General features: G+C 39.2%; 2 protein-coding genes across 2 annotated transcripts in view; one reads left to right on the forward strand and one right to left on the reverse strand.

The window, feature by feature from the left end:
• EIF3A (eukaryotic translation initiation factor 3 subunit A) overlaps positions 1-2,440 on the reverse strand; it is a 43,818-nt gene extending 41,378 nt beyond the window's left edge. Inside the window, exon 1 of the mRNA XM_054982421.1 lies at positions 2,319-2,440. Within this exon, the coding sequence (XP_054838396.1) occupies positions 2,319-2,367 (49 nt within the window). The 5' untranslated portion in view covers positions 2,368-2,440. The remainder of the gene's footprint in view (positions 1-2,318) is intronic.
• Positions 2,441-5,014: 2,574 nt separating this feature from the next.
• On the forward strand, positions 5,015-16,569 carry DENND10 (DENN domain containing 10). The gene is made up of 9 exons (XM_054982486.1): positions 5,015-5,079; positions 5,988-6,184; positions 6,849-6,928; positions 9,012-9,160; positions 10,759-10,870; positions 11,043-11,143; positions 11,954-12,061; positions 13,508-13,602; positions 15,087-16,569. The coding sequence occupies exons 1-9, from the start codon at positions 5,034-5,036 to the stop codon at positions 15,261-15,263; spliced, it is 1,065 nt and encodes a 354-aa protein (XP_054838461.1). The 5' UTR covers positions 5,015-5,033; the 3' UTR covers positions 15,264-16,569.
• Positions 16,570-16,581: the final 12 nt, after the last annotated feature.

Raw genomic sequence — 16,581 nt, forward strand, 5'->3', positions numbered from 1 at the left:
TTATAAAAAATTAGTTGCTTGGTATAAAAGAAAACAATAAAAATGTGAAAATACAGCACTACCAAAGATTGTCGAATGAGCTGCAATAGGACTGAGCACCTTCTAAGACTGCCATGCCCACTTTTTTTTTTACACATTACAGTTCATTTTTACAACTACTACTTATTTTATTGTGTATTCATATACATTCTAGAAGTATTAATATACAATATACAGCCTGTGGTTCCATAGTAGCCTGTTTTCTGGTTCTTTATAGCTACTTGAAGAAATCCCAAATACTCATTGTAACCTACTCCCCTTTTTATATTATAGTTGTGAGTCCCTACTACAGCACCATACACAGGAGTCCATAATAGTACTGCCCCGATTTCCAGGAAAGACAAGGCTGGCAATATTTAGACTCTGTAATGTAAGGTCCAACTCACAGCACCATGAGAAAAATTCATACAATAGCAAATTATAAAGAGGCCAAGGCCTCCCCAAAGCTTTTGTATTCCTACATCACAATGTGTCATTGCTCCTTCTTTCCATGTACTGAGAAGTACAACATGAAACCAGTACCAGTGGCCTTTATTGACTGGAGCTGTGCATTTCTGTTTTAACCTTCAACAAGATCCTAGGCACTTAATCCTAAATTTACTACTTTTAAATTAGTTTCAGGCAGGGATCACGTTAGTCTGCTACGGTAGAACAATAGCAGTAGGACAAAATTCAAGTCCAGTGGCACCTTAAAGATCAACAAAACTTTCCAGGATATAAACTTGCATCAGTCCAAGCTGACAAAGCTTGATTCACCAACATTTACTCCCTAGAAAATTTTCTTGGTCTTTACAGTGCTACTGGACTCAAATTTTGTTGTATTTTTAAATTAATAACATTCAGACTTTGAATTTCTATTTCCAGAAACAGACTACATAGAAGTATTTCCTAGATATCAGATGAGGTGTGCCCTGCAAATTCAGGAAGTGACACAACCTAGGCAGTGAGGATTTCAGAAATTAACAGTTGTAAGATGAATAATTAAACAACTACATTTATGAAAATAGATTTTAGGTTAATTATTTCCATAGAAAATATAAGAGTTAATTTCTTCTAGTTGTGATGATTCTCAAAGTACCAAATTATTACTAACTGTATGATTACAGCCTACATAAACTACACCGTATTCACATCATGTTTGGTGAGAGAGTTTTTATGAAAGACAACCTGCCATTTAAAACTTGTTCTTACCAACAATTATGTTCCATTACACTAGCTTTAATATATGTCTTATGTTGCTAGTATGTTTTGTGTCCTCAGTGAAACAGGCTCTTAAAATGAAATAAGGATGTGTCAGGTCTAACAGCTGTGAACTTACTAAATACTGGTTTAAAACTACACAGGCTGTCACCAAGTTTGGATTTTTAAGTTAAAATATTCAAGAACACACCAATATTTCTCAGTTGCAGACAAAGGTATCCTCAGATATGTCAGTACTTTGAACAATTCTCCCGTTTTACATTTAAAGTATCTTAGGAGGTTGCCAAACAGTGAAGATTTACTGAACAATACTGAAAAGCAAGAATGGTTTGCATTTATTTCCTTGCAATCTTCATCTGCTGTTTCATATACTTCATGGAAAATATATCTAGACTTCATTTTTTCCAATCAGTGATGCTCAACTACTTGACTGAAACCCAACAGTCTAAAAAAACGTAATGATTTAAATGAAAGACCCAACATAAGGAAGAGTAAACACACACACACACACACACCAAAGAATGTGCATGTGCGATCAGAACTCTCAAAACCTGAAACCTGAGGAACATTTAAAACAAAACAAAAACTACATCAAGCGAACAGTGTGCTCGATGCAGCCGGTTGATAGCATAAAACAGTAACAATATGAACAGCCAACTACCATCCCAAAGCAACATTGGAAGTATGTTTATTGTGATAAAACAAAGATGTGACAAACAAAGTACATTTATTGCACCACTCTCCTCCCTGCCACAAGACACAGTAAGGCCTGGGCTCGAAAGGCAGGCGGGGGAGCCAAGGCGGAAGGCGATCAGCACTGGGCAAAGGCAGGTCCTGTCTCCCATTCAGGAGCTGTCGGGGTCGGGCGGACACTGGGGAGTGCTGTCCTCCCCTTTCCGCCACAGGGAGCTGGGACGGGGGGAGGGGCTGCACTCGTGGGCGGGAGAAAGCAGCCGAGCTTAGGCCTCAGCCTCCATTAACTCGCCACCCTGAAGCGCAGGCGGGCGGGGCTCCGACGCGAAATGAGGCTGAGGCGGCCTTCGCCAGGATACCAGCGCCCGACGGACTCCCACACTCACCGTTCGCCCGCTTTAGAGCGTTCTCGGGCCGCTGGAAATAGACCGGCATGATGGCGACGGCTTCTCCTCACGCGGCAGCCAGACCCGAGGAGCGCCGAGCCAGGCAGCGAGCGAGGCCGGAAAGGGAGAGCGTCATGTGATCCATACGCACAAACGTGTGCGGAAGTGAGGCGCTCCGGCCTCTGGCGAAACCTCCTCATTCGAAAGAGCGCATGTGCGGGAAGCTTTTGCTGCTCTTTGCGTGGGGGTCGTCGGGGCTCCGACCCAGCGTTGTCTCCTGAAGTAGTCTCGTTGTGGAAGTTCTTAGTTTATCCTTTGTTTTAGTTGTTGAATGTAACTCAAAGATTCTCCAAGGCTTTGGGGATAAAAATATTTTAAATGTATTGGTTTCCTCATAAAGTAACAATGGTCTAGTAAAGAGTAACATTGAATAGACTCATAAATTATGTTGAAACTAGTTCAGTGACTTAAAAGTTGTGGTTGTGGGCTATGTGTGTTTTTATTAACCTCCTTCTGCTCATAACAGAAGACTTTTTGTTTTCCATGTGCCTATAATGCAGATACAACATTTAACAAAATTGCTTATGGTACAACCTGCAATTGGTTTAAGTAATTTCCCTTTGCTATGAACTTTAGTTCTATGTATGACAATACATTTATACTATGATTTTCTTCTAGCATGAACTTAAAAACAACTTAGGCAGGAGGTCTCCCATCTCAAAACTAACTAGACACAGGCTAACTTAGCTGTAATAAGGTTACAAAAGCATGGGTCATCCAACCATCTGACCAACAAATTTTTCAATACCTTCACCAAACTATACTTCCTAGGATTCTTTTATACCAACCATGATCAAGTTGTTTTCTGGTGTTCAGTTGCTTCTTGAATTTTGTAGATAAAATCCCCAAAGTCTTTAGTGAAGAAGAGAAAAGAAAAAGAAACCAGGAAGCTTTGGAAGAGCAAGATTCTGGTCCACTAGGTCACTGGCTACCAGCTAAATAACAAAACATTGAGCTTGTTCCCAGACAGGCACATCATAGTTGTGCAGCAGTGTCATGGCTATAGAAACAGACATTCTGAACTGGGAAATCTCTTCCTATGACCATACAGAATGCAAATCTTGCCCATTGTTTGGGAAAGGGCACTACAGCACCCAGCAGTCTCAAAATCCCAAAGTGCCTGCAGACAGAACATCTCTTCTGTAAGTATTGCATAGCACTTGAAAAAAGTGTTTTGAATTGAAAAATGGGACTCTGCTCTCTCGGAATTATGTGAGGAGGGAACAGTCTGGAAATTCTCACTGAAGCTGTCAGTTTCCCCTTCCAGGATCCTGTAACCTTTCAGAGGCTTGAACACCCGCTGCCCTGGCAGCCCTTAGCACTCAGCTGCTCTCACTATTCCTTCTAGAGCATTTTCAGCCTTCAGCAGGCCAGTCTTGAGGATTTTTTTCTATTTCAGTTAATTTATTTAAAAAACCTCTACTTTGCCTATAGATGGCCAGGCATGGGGGCAGATATAATTATTAACAACTAATATATCCATTTTATGAGGGAAATGAGCCTTAGACCAGCTTGTGATAACCTGCTGTGTAATCATGACTACTTTGCACTGAGGCCAAGGAAGAGGCTGATGTAGAGTGATTTTTGATAACCTTGTTATATCCTTTATTGAACTGTAATACAAACTACGCAGGCTTTCATGTTCTCCAGAACACTTCATCAGTCTTTTGTAAGCAAAATTGCTTCTTTACATGAGACTACAGGAGCAACCTGACACCACCTTTCCCCGTTCCCCTATCATTTCCTCTATACTTTCTGCACAGGCTGCTTGCAAAGGCTTTAAAATCATATCTGAGGAAGTTAGCTGTGATTCATTAAAGCTCATACTGAAATAAATGTTGTCAGTCTTTAAGGACTTTGTTTTTTCTTGCTATAACAGACCAACACAGCCACCCTTTTGCAATCATTTAAGATCACTGCCTAAAACCTTCTTCTCCAAGTTTTAGTCTACTTGTTTAACATCAGGACTGATGAAACTTTACAGGAAGCTTAAAAGGCTTTATACAAATTTGTGTTACTTTGGTTCATCTTAATAAAAGGTAGTGCATGTTGTTAAATTTTGCTTTGCACCAGTGTGGCTACCTGCAACTTTTATATATTTATAGATTAGTAAACTTCTGAAAGGGCTTAAAAATGAAGGTTTACGATGATCATGCAGCGTAAGTCAGTATTAGTCTCTTACCGCAATAAGCTGTAAGCCCCATGTTACATTCAGAGGTTGGTTATACAACCACTCTGTGTTAGCATTTCCACACTTCAGACAAGAACGCTGTTACAGAGACTTACAATAGCTCTCTAATAGAAACCTGTCACCTGCTCAGTCTTGATTGGTGAAATACAATACTAAATGCAAAGGACTCCACTAGCTAGTACACGCAAATACTGTATGCAGATACATACGTGTGCATCTAAATTAAGGGACATTGCAACAGATTCCGTACAAAATACTTCAGGCTGAAGAAAACGTAAACTTGCCAGCTCTTAAAAAATCGCCAGAACACTAGCACGCTAAAAAAACCCAGCATCGCGCTCTCGAGCCCCGCCGGAAGACAGAGGGCGCGAGCGACGCTAATCTTTCTATCTACTGGGCCAGGCAGGCGCTGTGGAGGCGGGCGGGCCTCAGAAGAGGGCCGGGCTCTGGCTGGGAGGAGAAAGATGGCAGAGACGGAGGCTCAGTTGCTGGTGGGAGTGGGGCTGATTGGTAAGTGCGCCTCTGTCCGCCGCTTTGCGGGATCCTGGCTCGACCGAAGCAGGCCCGCGCTCCCCTTCCCCCTCATTGCCCCCTGGAGAGAGCGCTCTTCTGTGATCGCGGACGACAGGCGGTGTGCCGATGTAACAACCGGGGGCGGGGGGGAGGGCTCGAGCAGTTTCCTCTTCCCTTTCTTTCGCTTAGGGCGAGAATCCCTTCCTATTTTTTTGGTTGGGTAGCTTTAAGCACTTTGCATTTAGGGTTACTAGCAATGCAAATACGTTTATAGACAGATGGGTGGCTCAGTGCATATTTACGGGTGAAAGGTGTAACAAAGGTTGTGGAAAGGGTAGCTACTGTGGGGCAATTAACACTGGGTGCCAGAGAGTGAGGTTACGTTTGTAGTCTTAAGAGTCAGTGAATTCTGTCTAAACCCATCATTTTACATTGCTTTTGGACCCCTGCCAAGTTTCAAAAAGCCTTAACATCAGGGGTGTAGCCCTACTCCTAGCCTTGTAATCTTTATAAAACTCAATATTGTACATAGGTAGATTGACCTGTGCTGATAACCTCTCTAGCTTCTATTAAAGCTTTGTTTGGTGGTGCTTCTGAGAATATTGATCAGGAGTTTTGGGACTTTTAAAAAATAAATCTGCTCCAAAATATCTATCCTTAGCATAATAAATAACACATTATAACAGATTTTATGTGTTTCATGGATCTTTGTCAGTATGTGTGTAAGTCTGTATAAAACAGAGAGAAAATAAGCATTGATTTAAGTAACAAGTGTGTGTAGAACCTAACATTAGTGTATGTGAAATGGGCTTGTTGAGGTGATTGCAGTAAACAGATCTAATTAACCATCAATTTACTTCCTTGCTGCTGTTGGCGTTCTCACAGTGAACATCTTTCCACCATAGAAAAAGATACCAATGGAGATGCTCTGTGGGTCTGGTGCTATCCTTCTACAACAATTGAATTAAGGGAACTGTTGTTGAGGAAATGCTGCCTTACAGATGAAAGCAACCAGCTTCACACTTTTGTATTTGGTCAGTACAGACTGATGTGGTTTTATATTACAACTATGGAAGTTCCAGATGCTTCAGCCTTGAAAAAGGTAGGTGTGGAATCCCAAAAAAGTATGCTTTGATATAAGGTCATTGGACACAGCAGATAATCTTATTAATATGAAGGGGTAATGGTGTCTGTATGCCTTCGTGTTTGCATATAGGGTTTTTTTAAATCTAGTTTTTACCATGAGTATCTACATCAGTCATGTATTTGAATGTGTGATTGATGTTACTGAAGAACAGATTAAAATTATTAAAAATTTACTTTAAAAAGACAAGCTGCATCCCAGTATCACTCAAACTTGTGTGGTGAATTGGTTTAATAGAATTTTCTGTAGTCTTGTGGTTTGCTTTGTATTTGGAAAAAAATAGGGCTTTTTAGGAAGTTTTTGAAAACACCAATAAGCGTAACATTGACGCATGGGTAAATTATCTTTTTCCTGCTCTTTCATTTGTGTGGGGGAGGAGGAGGGATCTATTTTAATTCTCAAGGTCTTACTGGGAAAAAAATTATTCTTGTATATAGTTGAGTATAAAAACACTGAATGTCCTTATTTTTGTCAACACCAAACCCAGTTTTGCCTGTCTTTACTGTATCTCCTTGAAAGAGTACTGTATCTATGACTTTCATGTAATAGGAGTATATTGATACATTTCCCTGTTACACTACACTATAGTAGTAAAAGCAATTTTTTTCTATGTATTGAATAGGTAACACATTTTTCTATTGTCTTGACTACCAAAGACTTTAATCCAGAGAAATATGCAGCCTTCACTAGGATTCTCTGTAGGTATGTCTGACAGCTTTGCTTTATATTAGAGTAGCAATGTTTAGTTGACAATTCAATTTTAACCTTTTGATTGAGAAATTAATTACAACCTGGGAGGAGTTGTTGGGAGGGAGAATCAACAAGCAGCTTGAGCAGAACTATTTGTCTATTTCAGTTTCATTTTAACTCTCAACTGATCTCAGCATTCAGCTTCTTCTGGAACATGCACAGTCCTAATTATGCCATTTGTGGTGGTAGAGTTCTTTTGTTTAATATAAAATGGTTGTATTTTTCTTCATAGTTTGTATATATAAATTCTTTTTCTTCATAGTATGTATATAAAAGTTCTTCATAGTTTGTGTATAGAAAATCTTACAGTTTCTGCTGGTGACCTCTGTTTGCTATTATGATTAGCATAAACCACCCACCTTAATATTGGACATGTAATGCCTGCTTACAACAAAAACAAAACAGTACTTGGGAAAACATTAGAAGAGGTAGATCCTCTCTTCTAAGAAGTCACCTGCTGGCACATGTGTGCAATCTTTACACAGGATTGTTTTTCTTCTAAACAATTGTTCAATGTATGCAGGATGGATAAATTTTATAATTCACATCATTGCTTAATCAACTAAAGTAACTGAATGATAACCCAATTTACTAGTAATGAACAGAGACATATAATTAGATGCTTAAAGAAGTCTTCCAGCATGTATCATTACAAGAAATAACATTTTTATTAGGAAGCCATTGCAATTATTGACTGTTACATTTAGATATACATTTGCTACAAAACCATGACTTCCGGACTTCTTTTAATGCAAATATAAACATTAGAACATGGTGTGAAATTAACATTGAAAAGCAATTTTCCTATTAAAACTGTTGAAACAGGCAATTGTTTGTGGATCAAATGCTTTTATTAAAATCCAATACTTGATTTCTACTTTTTAAAAATTAAATGGCATGCAATAGATGCTATTGAGAGCAAACACAGTAATCATGTAAATAAATAGTTCCTTGGCTGTCATATGGGCGCTCACAATTGGCATTATAGTAGGAAACAGTAGGAGCGGGAGCATCTCCCATATCCCTGTACAGCTTCTCTTCACTAATAAGTTACTTGCTCCAGAGTATGTTGTGGAGGGGAGATGTGATGGGAATATAATTTGAAGGGAAAGGGTGGAAACAAGAAGACAAAATTCTTTTCAGCCTTGTGGGGCTCTTCCACATGCAAGTGAAGTAACTGGATTAAACCCTTATTATGAAGCAAATATGGCAGTATGTACCCATATACCTCAGTGGTGTATGTATAGATTTTGCATCTAAATGGTCTCTTCCTGCAAAGGGCTGTAAACGGTGATGGAAGTCCCAAACCTTGCAGAAAAGGCAAACCTGTGTCTATTCAATTCTATTTGGTACTTCAGTTTGGTACGGAGTACTGCAATATATCAAAACAAAAATTACCGGTGAATTCCAGGAATTAGACCGGAAGCCTTATTCTGAAGGTGTCTCAGTCAAAAAGGTGGACTATAAATAAAGTGAATAAAAATGCTAGCTTTCTTTGCAGAACAAATTTTAATTTGGCATGGAGGAGCACTTAATCAGGTATTCAGTCATGTGCATTCAGAAGTGGATACCGCTCATACAGGTCTACCCTATTGATCAGAACTAAGCTAAGCCTGAAAGCATCTGTCTATTGATGGGACATATGTTTCCTTTCAGCACTTTCTAAGTTACAAAGTCCAATTAGTCCTATGATCAGAACTTGAAAAATATCAGAAATAAACAGCAGTGTAGCTAATACAAATGTACTGTATATCTTTGGATGGGAGAACTTCCTAGATAACCAACCATCCTGCAGTTAGACTAGTTTAATCTTCACAGCTGTAACAGATTTGTAAAACAAAATTCAAACACAATCCTGAGTCAGCCATAGAGTGCAGAAAGACATATATGCTTGTATGTGGATCCTGAAATACTTTGATTTTGACATAATATAGGGTATGCTAGCTCAGTTGTCCTTGCATTACATTTTTATCCTCTGTGGGGAGGGTGGGGTTTGTGCACAGTTAAAAAGGTGGAGACTTGTTTTATTTTACAGAATATACCTGAAATATGGAAATCCTGTAAAAATGATGGAGAGTTATATTTCTGTTCTTACAAAGGGAATCTGCCAGAGTGAAGAAAATGGCTCTTTTCTTAGCAAAGATTTTGACGTCAGAAAAGCTTATCTCGCAGGCTCAATCAAAGGTGGGGGAAAAATTCTTCTAAAGTTATTACAATTCAAGCTCCCAATTTAAGCACATTTTGTTTGAAAATAAGCTCCATTTATCTCAGTGGAACATATTTTCAATTAAATATTACAGCAGAAATGCCAGTTGTATGGAAGGTTTGGATGTGACATGTTACATGTTACATGCAGCATGGTAACACTTTTTGAACAATGAGAATTTGAATGGCTTAGCTTGTGAACCGTAAGCATTCTCTGAAGCTGTTTACTTGATCTAGAGACCTCTTTCCAAAACCTCAAGATATACAGTATGTTCTTAATGGTGGTAAAAGCTTAGTTATCTGGCACTCAATGTAAAATGGAGGTAACAAATTAATTAGAGGTGCCGGATACTCAAGCTTGTAGCTCACCCCCTTCCCAGAAGAATCCACAGCAACTAAACCCCTCCCCGTTAGGAATGCCTTGGCAATATTCCCCATGCCTGGCAGGACCTTTCCCTGTTCCCCTGAATCACAGAGTCATCTTGTACATTGGGTAGGCAAGTGGGCCACCTGCCTGGGAACCCTTCAGCAGTGTTGGGTGCAAAAAGCTTGAGACAAGCTGAGGAGGCACCCAAGGGTATTGTGGGCAGATAGTGCTGGCTGTCAGAAGCCCACCAATGGCTGGAGACATCAAACTGGCCAGCTGCAGAGATGGGAGCGGGATACATGTACCCAAGGACACCCGGGAATGGATCTTACTCTCTGTGCAACTCCATTTACCTAAGCATTCTTGATAGCCAAGAGTAAGAAAACCCAAAACTTTTTATTATATTTAGTGGCCATACCATGCCATGCAGCTGAGATTCAAGTGGCAGAAGTAGACTTGTCGTAGTTCCTAATACTATTGCTAAAATGTGTAAATTATTCTCTGGGACTGTCTAATAAGATAGATGAGTTTCAATTGAATTTTCATCTTCAGTTGATGGATTAGGACCCATCAGCCATCTTTCCACTCTTGTAACTTTGGCATTCTCTGTAATGATAGTTCAGCTATTTGTAATTGAGTACAGTGGGAAAGAAATGGAACAATACAGAAAAAGGAATATTTTATCTAATGTGGGATATTAATAATAATAATAATAACATTCGATTTATATACCGCCCTTCAGGACAACTTAATGCCCACTCAGAGCGGTTTACAAAGTGTTACTATTATTACCCCACAACAATCACCCTGTGAGGTGGGTGGGGCTAAGAGAGCTCAAGAGAACTGTGACTCGCCCAAGGTCACCCAGCTGGCTTTGTGGAGGAGTGGGGAATCAAACCCGGCTCTCCAGATTAGAGTCCCGTGCTCTTAACCACTACACCAAACTGGCTCTTTAACAGGCTGAATCTGATATAGAAACATAAAACAGTTTATAGGCTAGAAAGATAATGCACTGGACCCTGAGTTTTGTGCTTGTGGAACAGAAGTTTCCTACTGTCCCCTTCAGATTGCTGTGCTTGTTGAGATACTGCTTCTTGTGATTGAGTTATTTTACAATTAATTAAAATAACTCCAAACTCTTGCGTAGTTTTACAAAGAAAGTTGCTGCCATGTTTTACTAAAATTGCTTTCTGTTCTTTGTTGGTTCTAGATATAATATCTCAGTTTGGAATGGAAACAGTCATCCTCTATACTGCACTCATGTTAAAGAAAAGAATTGTAGTATTTCATCCCCGAATAGAAGCTGTCCAGGAATTTACAAGGTACAGCAACGGAAAAAATTAAAGAATTGCATGTTTTTTTCTTTTGAAAGCCTATGCTTTGTATATACAATGTGTTCTCTTCATGAATTGCAACCCAAACCATTTAATATTATTCAGTGCTCTAAACCATTAACGAAAGCATTGTGTCAACTATGACTTCATTTCCTTGTAGGACGTTACCTGTCTTAGTGTGGCATCGGCAAGATTGGTCTATCCTTCATTCATATGTACATCTAAATGATGATGAGTTGGAAGCTCTAAAGATGTGCCCAGGTACTGGGAACTATTTGTGCCGTCATAGAACACAGTAGCTGGATTCTCTTTGGGTTTAATGGTGCTACATAGCACCAAAAGACAAATAGCGATGTGTTTTTGTTGTATTGACCTCTCACTTCTTGTTTTCAGATGTTGTTTGTTAGACTCCAAATTTTTAATCCTGTTCCTTGCTCATTCTTTCCCTTAATGCTGCATTATTTTAGACAGTTCCTATAAGCCTGTTTAAGGTGACATAAACCCAGCTGCAGTTTTACAATCCATTCACTGACCCCAAGCATCCAGAAATTACTGTGTTTGCTTTATTACATTATGTATCCTGCTGTTCCTCTAGAGAGCTCACTGTATTCTCTTAAAAGACCACAGGTTAGTTTTAAAGAGAACAACTGGCCCAGTGCCATCCAGTGAGATTTTTCATGGCAAGCAGGGAACTGAGTCTGATTCTGCTTGCACCTTAACCACTGCATAGTTCTGATTGTCGCACTCTTGGTGCAGCTAACATTGCTTTCTGATTTTAAGAACTGAAGAAAAAAATCTCAGTACATCATAAGCCTCTCTTATTTAAAAATCAAATACTTTAAGGGCTGCTCCATATCCCACTGGGGTTTTTCCTGAGGGAAGGAAGAGGGCTGGTGAAATACTTTGTATACAGTTCTATACATGCTTGTTGACAGTAAGTATCAATGAAATTGGCAGAAATTCAGTATCAGTATTCTGCTTTAAGATAATTATAATGCAAATGTGCATCTAATTAAATCATGCTATTAGAATTTTCTTGCTTAGTGATCATGATTAATCTTTGTGAATCAGGTTACATTGCTGGATTTATAGACTCTGAAGTCAGCAACAGACTAGATCTCTATGATGTTTATGTGAATCTGGCTGAAAGTGAAATCACCATTTCGCAGAAAGCAAAAGGTTTGTTGGTTCTGTTTGTTTGCACTTTCCTAGAAGCAGATTCCCCATGAGTTTGGTACAACTGTTTAATCTTTAAGTCTCACAGTATTGCCTCCATAATAGGGATCCAGGGTATCCCTTTCTTCTAAATACAATGGTCATCCCTGCCTTGATTGCCAAACATTGTAAAAGTTGTGCCAAGGACTGCTGAAGTAAATATTCAGAAAAAGTCATAAAGAATGATGGTTTAAGTGCTAACTCTGAGTTTAATTCAGGATCCAGAGAACTGGAACAAAGTGGGGCTGCTCACACTTGTAATTAATTTATTGCATCTGTAGTCCTCTCTTCAGCTGGACTGACTCGCACTATAAAATACATCATAATATATAATACAAATTTGTGTAGCAGTGTGTGACCGAGAAAGGTAAAAGGGAGGTTTGCTCAGACTTCTAGCTTCTTTTTCTGTCTTGCATTTTGAGTTGCTTTTGTCATGGCTACTTGCTATGTATTTTTAGTAAAAGTCAGTACTGGGCAGTCAGCTGAAATTTATGTATCACTAGAGCAAGGAAAGGAGTCCACCTCAGCTTAGGGTTTATGCGCAACCAGGGAACTCCCCAGGCATGCAGAGATGTCTTTATTTGTAAATTTAAGCGCACACACACACCTGTATTCCTAAGGACTAGCTATGCTCATTTGGAATGCTGCAAGTTAGAAAGAGGCTGAAAAAGAGGATGTTGATGAAACTGGCCTGCTGCAGCCCCTAAAACTTATACTAGTCACAAACAAGGGATTTAGGTCAGGGAGAGGGGGGAATTCTCCAGTCATCCATTCCCTTCCATAAGGGGCCTTACCTTGTTAAAGATAATTGGTAAAATGGTTGTTCCATTTTTATGTACAAAAGAAGTTTTACCAAATCTGGCAGTACATGTTGGTTCCTAGCAGGTTCCTAAGAAGCGAAGACTGTCAGTTGGCTACAGATGTGATGGGGGGAGTGTCTGGTCTCACTCCATCTTCTATCTGTTGGTGCCTTCTAACCGATGAGTATTGTGGTGTGTCCACCCGCTTATAAAGGCTTCCTTCCTGGAAGTGTGCACCGAAGAAAATGAACTGCACAAGCATCTTCAGGAGAAATCCAGTTATACCTTAAGGCCTGTGAACTACTTATAAATCAAAATTGTTAAAGGAAATGTATAACAATTTGTTAAATTGGGGTCATAAGAAGAATTCTGCTTGCCCGTCTCTGGTATGAGCAAGGTGGTGGTGGTTCAGTTCTTTTCTAAACTAGATGTGGCAAATATATCAGAAAGATCGTTTGGATCTGGTTAGAAGTCACAGGCATGGCAGTCAGAGGAGGTGCCACGCTTGTGAAAGACCACATCGTCACAAATACAAATGATCTTTTCATTTCTGTTCACCAAGTTTAATGCTAGAACAGAATAAATGACAATGCCTTTTGTATCTCCCCAGAGGCAATGACAATGGGAAAACTGCACAAAGAAATTGGTCAGTTAATCGTTCAGTCCGCAGAAGACCCAGACAGATCAAACATCCAAGTTGTAAAGGTTAAGTTTCTTACGTCTGAAATGCTTTGATCTTTAACATTGTGTTATGGCTTTGGTTTTTTTTTTTTTTTAAGAGGAAGTATTTGGACTGGGCCTTGTTTCTGAGACTGGAAAACTAACTGTAAAAAGCTACCCTATTGCAAGAGGACAGATGCTGGGAAAAGCAATTGCACAATAAAGTATTCCATTGCATCGTGTGTGAACATGTACACAATTTCAAAATGAAATACAGTGTTTAGGGTTAAAACATACTGATCTCCTGGCTCTTGCAGTACTCACATGAGTAGATCAGAGAATTACACTGAGTGGGACTATAATTTATATAATACCGTCAAGATGCATTCCTAAGCATTATTTATTTGAAGTTACACCCACAGAAATGAACATAATGGATTTCTCAGTAAACATAGGCTGTTGGGGTTTTGAGTGATTTTGCAGTCCTTGCCTTATATCCTTTCTCACAGAACTGCTGTAAGGAGATTGTTGAGTTTCCCATTGTAAAGATGAGAAAGTGAGGCTGATAGAGCAGCTGGCTATATTGCCTCAAAGGAAGTTGGCAACTAAAGTGGATTTAATTGAGCATTGTCCTGAAACTTTAAGCCATGCTGCATGTAAGACATATAATAATAGCCAAGTGCCCCCCTACAGATACTTCAACCTGCAGATTGGGGCCTCTTGGGAGAACCCCCCCCCCACCATTGCAGAAACATGTGAAAACGAATTTTAGCAATTTTATGTGTGTGATGTGCTATCAAGTCGCCTCCAACCTATAAAACCCTATGAATGAAAAACCTCCAAAAGTCTTATCATTAACAGACTTGCTCAGATCTTGCAAACTGGAGGATGTGGCTTCCTTTATTGAGTCATCTCATTTTGGGTCTTCCTCTTTTCCTACTGCCTTCAACTTTTCCTAGCATTACTGATTCTTCTAGAGAGTCTTGTCTTCTCATGATGTGACCAAAGTATGATAGCCTTAGTTTTGTAATTTTGGCTTCTAGGGTGAATTTAGCAAAACGGGCAAGTAAATTCCCCCAAAACACTGGAGGTCTGTGCATACTCAGATCTCAAATAAGCGAGGCTGAGGGAGGAGCCATCGACCCGCACCAAGCCAGGCTGCAGTGAGCAGCCACATCCTGGCAGTGGTAGCACTTCCTAAGACCACATCCCTGGACTGCCTGGCCATATGAAGACTGACTGCACCACCGAGGTGACACTGGCGCTTCCATCCTCTTGAAGGACAGAGTGCCTACGAGTTGGAACTCCCACAAAACTTTTTAGTCATACAACAAGCTGTTGCTATTTTGTAAGAGTAGCTGTTTATAAGAATAGATCTTCTGCATCTCTGCTCTGCTCAGATATGAAGGGGGGAGGTGTTGAAGCTACTTCCCAAACGTGTACCTCTTATTGTATTATTTTTCTTAAATAGTTGTATTTGGCTATCTTATATTTATATGCTTTTTTAAAAAAAATGTTCTCCCCCAAAGGATATTTCACTGAAGACAAAGGAAATCTTGACAAATCTGGCCTCGTTTACAGAAGTCTTGCCCAATGATGAAAAACCATCACTGAACTTTGAAGCAGTGAAACAGAAGCGATTTCCACCAGCAACAGAAAATTTCCTCTATCATCTGGCAGCTGCTGAACAAATGCTTAAGATTTGATTATTTTAATGAACCTCAGGATTGAGCTTCAAAAGGAAATTCTTCCATATTATGAGTATTCCATACATCTTTAAAACGATCTACACAGGAAAAATATCTTTTCCAACTAGGGATGCTTCAGAGGGAACACACTGGAACTCAATGGGTGTAGTCCTAGTTTTTCTTTCCCCAACTTATGATTTTACATGAAATGTGGCAGATTTTTTAAAAAGAAAAAAATATTTATCCAGGACTAAAATATTTTACGCAGGACTAAAAAAGTAAGGACATGATTGTTTTGAGCTGAAAGTGTTATCTGTGCACCGAGAGAAGAAAACAGATTACAAACTATTGGAATCATAGTATAAATAAACAGGGTGCTTTAAAAGTGACACAAAATTTGAAATCTATTACATTGGTTAAGATAAAGCTGTTTAATGTTAATTGTTTATATCCATCTCTGAAGCTGTGTTCTCAGTTTTCAAGAGAAAGATAAGGGCTCAAATCCATGTTACCTGTATGTATATTAAACTCATTAGCTTCTGCTTCTAAGGAAAAGCAGCTTCAGGAAGGAGCCATGTTTAGCAGAGAAGCATGGGGAAGGGGAAGCTTTCCCAGTGTCTGCTTTTCTGCAGCAATATCCTTAGATGTTTGGGTTCGCAAAGGCAAATACTCATTTCAGCCCCTAAAGGACAAAAATTGCCTAGGATGTATTGTTTACTATCTGTACTCCTGCATCAAGCTATTTTTCTGTTGAAAAGTAGCACTCTTAAGCTGCTGCTCACTTAAGGAAACAGCTGTTAAGAACATATTTTGGTATGCACTATGTATCATGGCTCTTAAATTCTTTAACTCATAGAATACATATTAAAAACCAAGGGTTTTGCAGAAACTCTGAAATAACTCTTGGGAGTCTCTGCACTAGCACTTTGCTTTATGCAAAAGAATGACATTTATTCCACTTATTCCACCACAAAGATGGACCTTCACACATGAAAGCAATTGTATATTTAAGTTATTTTTTAAAATGTTAATTTCTACAGCTTACATTTTTGAAATACTATTCAGTTTAATCATTGCTGTGTACTAGCCATATTAATTTGAGAAACCTTTTTTCCTGTATCATGGTTAAGGAACCTGTGTTGTGGTTAGAAAATGGACAGTAAAAAAGAAGAAACGAGTAACTCTATAAAAATCGAATTAACACTAAGACGACTGCAAGCATGATCAGTGCTCCCCTATTGTCAGGGGTGCGTCATTCAACTTTGTGAAGAACTGTTTCAGTGGCAGTTTATATATGTGTATATCTAAAAGCCAACTTACTATAGTTGTATTACTT

The sequence above is a fragment of the Eublepharis macularius genome, chromosome 6, assembly GCF_028583425.1.
Source record: "Eublepharis macularius isolate TG4126 chromosome 6, MPM_Emac_v1.0, whole genome shotgun sequence".
NCBI lineage: Eukaryota > Metazoa > Chordata > Lepidosauria > Squamata > Eublepharidae > Eublepharis > Eublepharis macularius.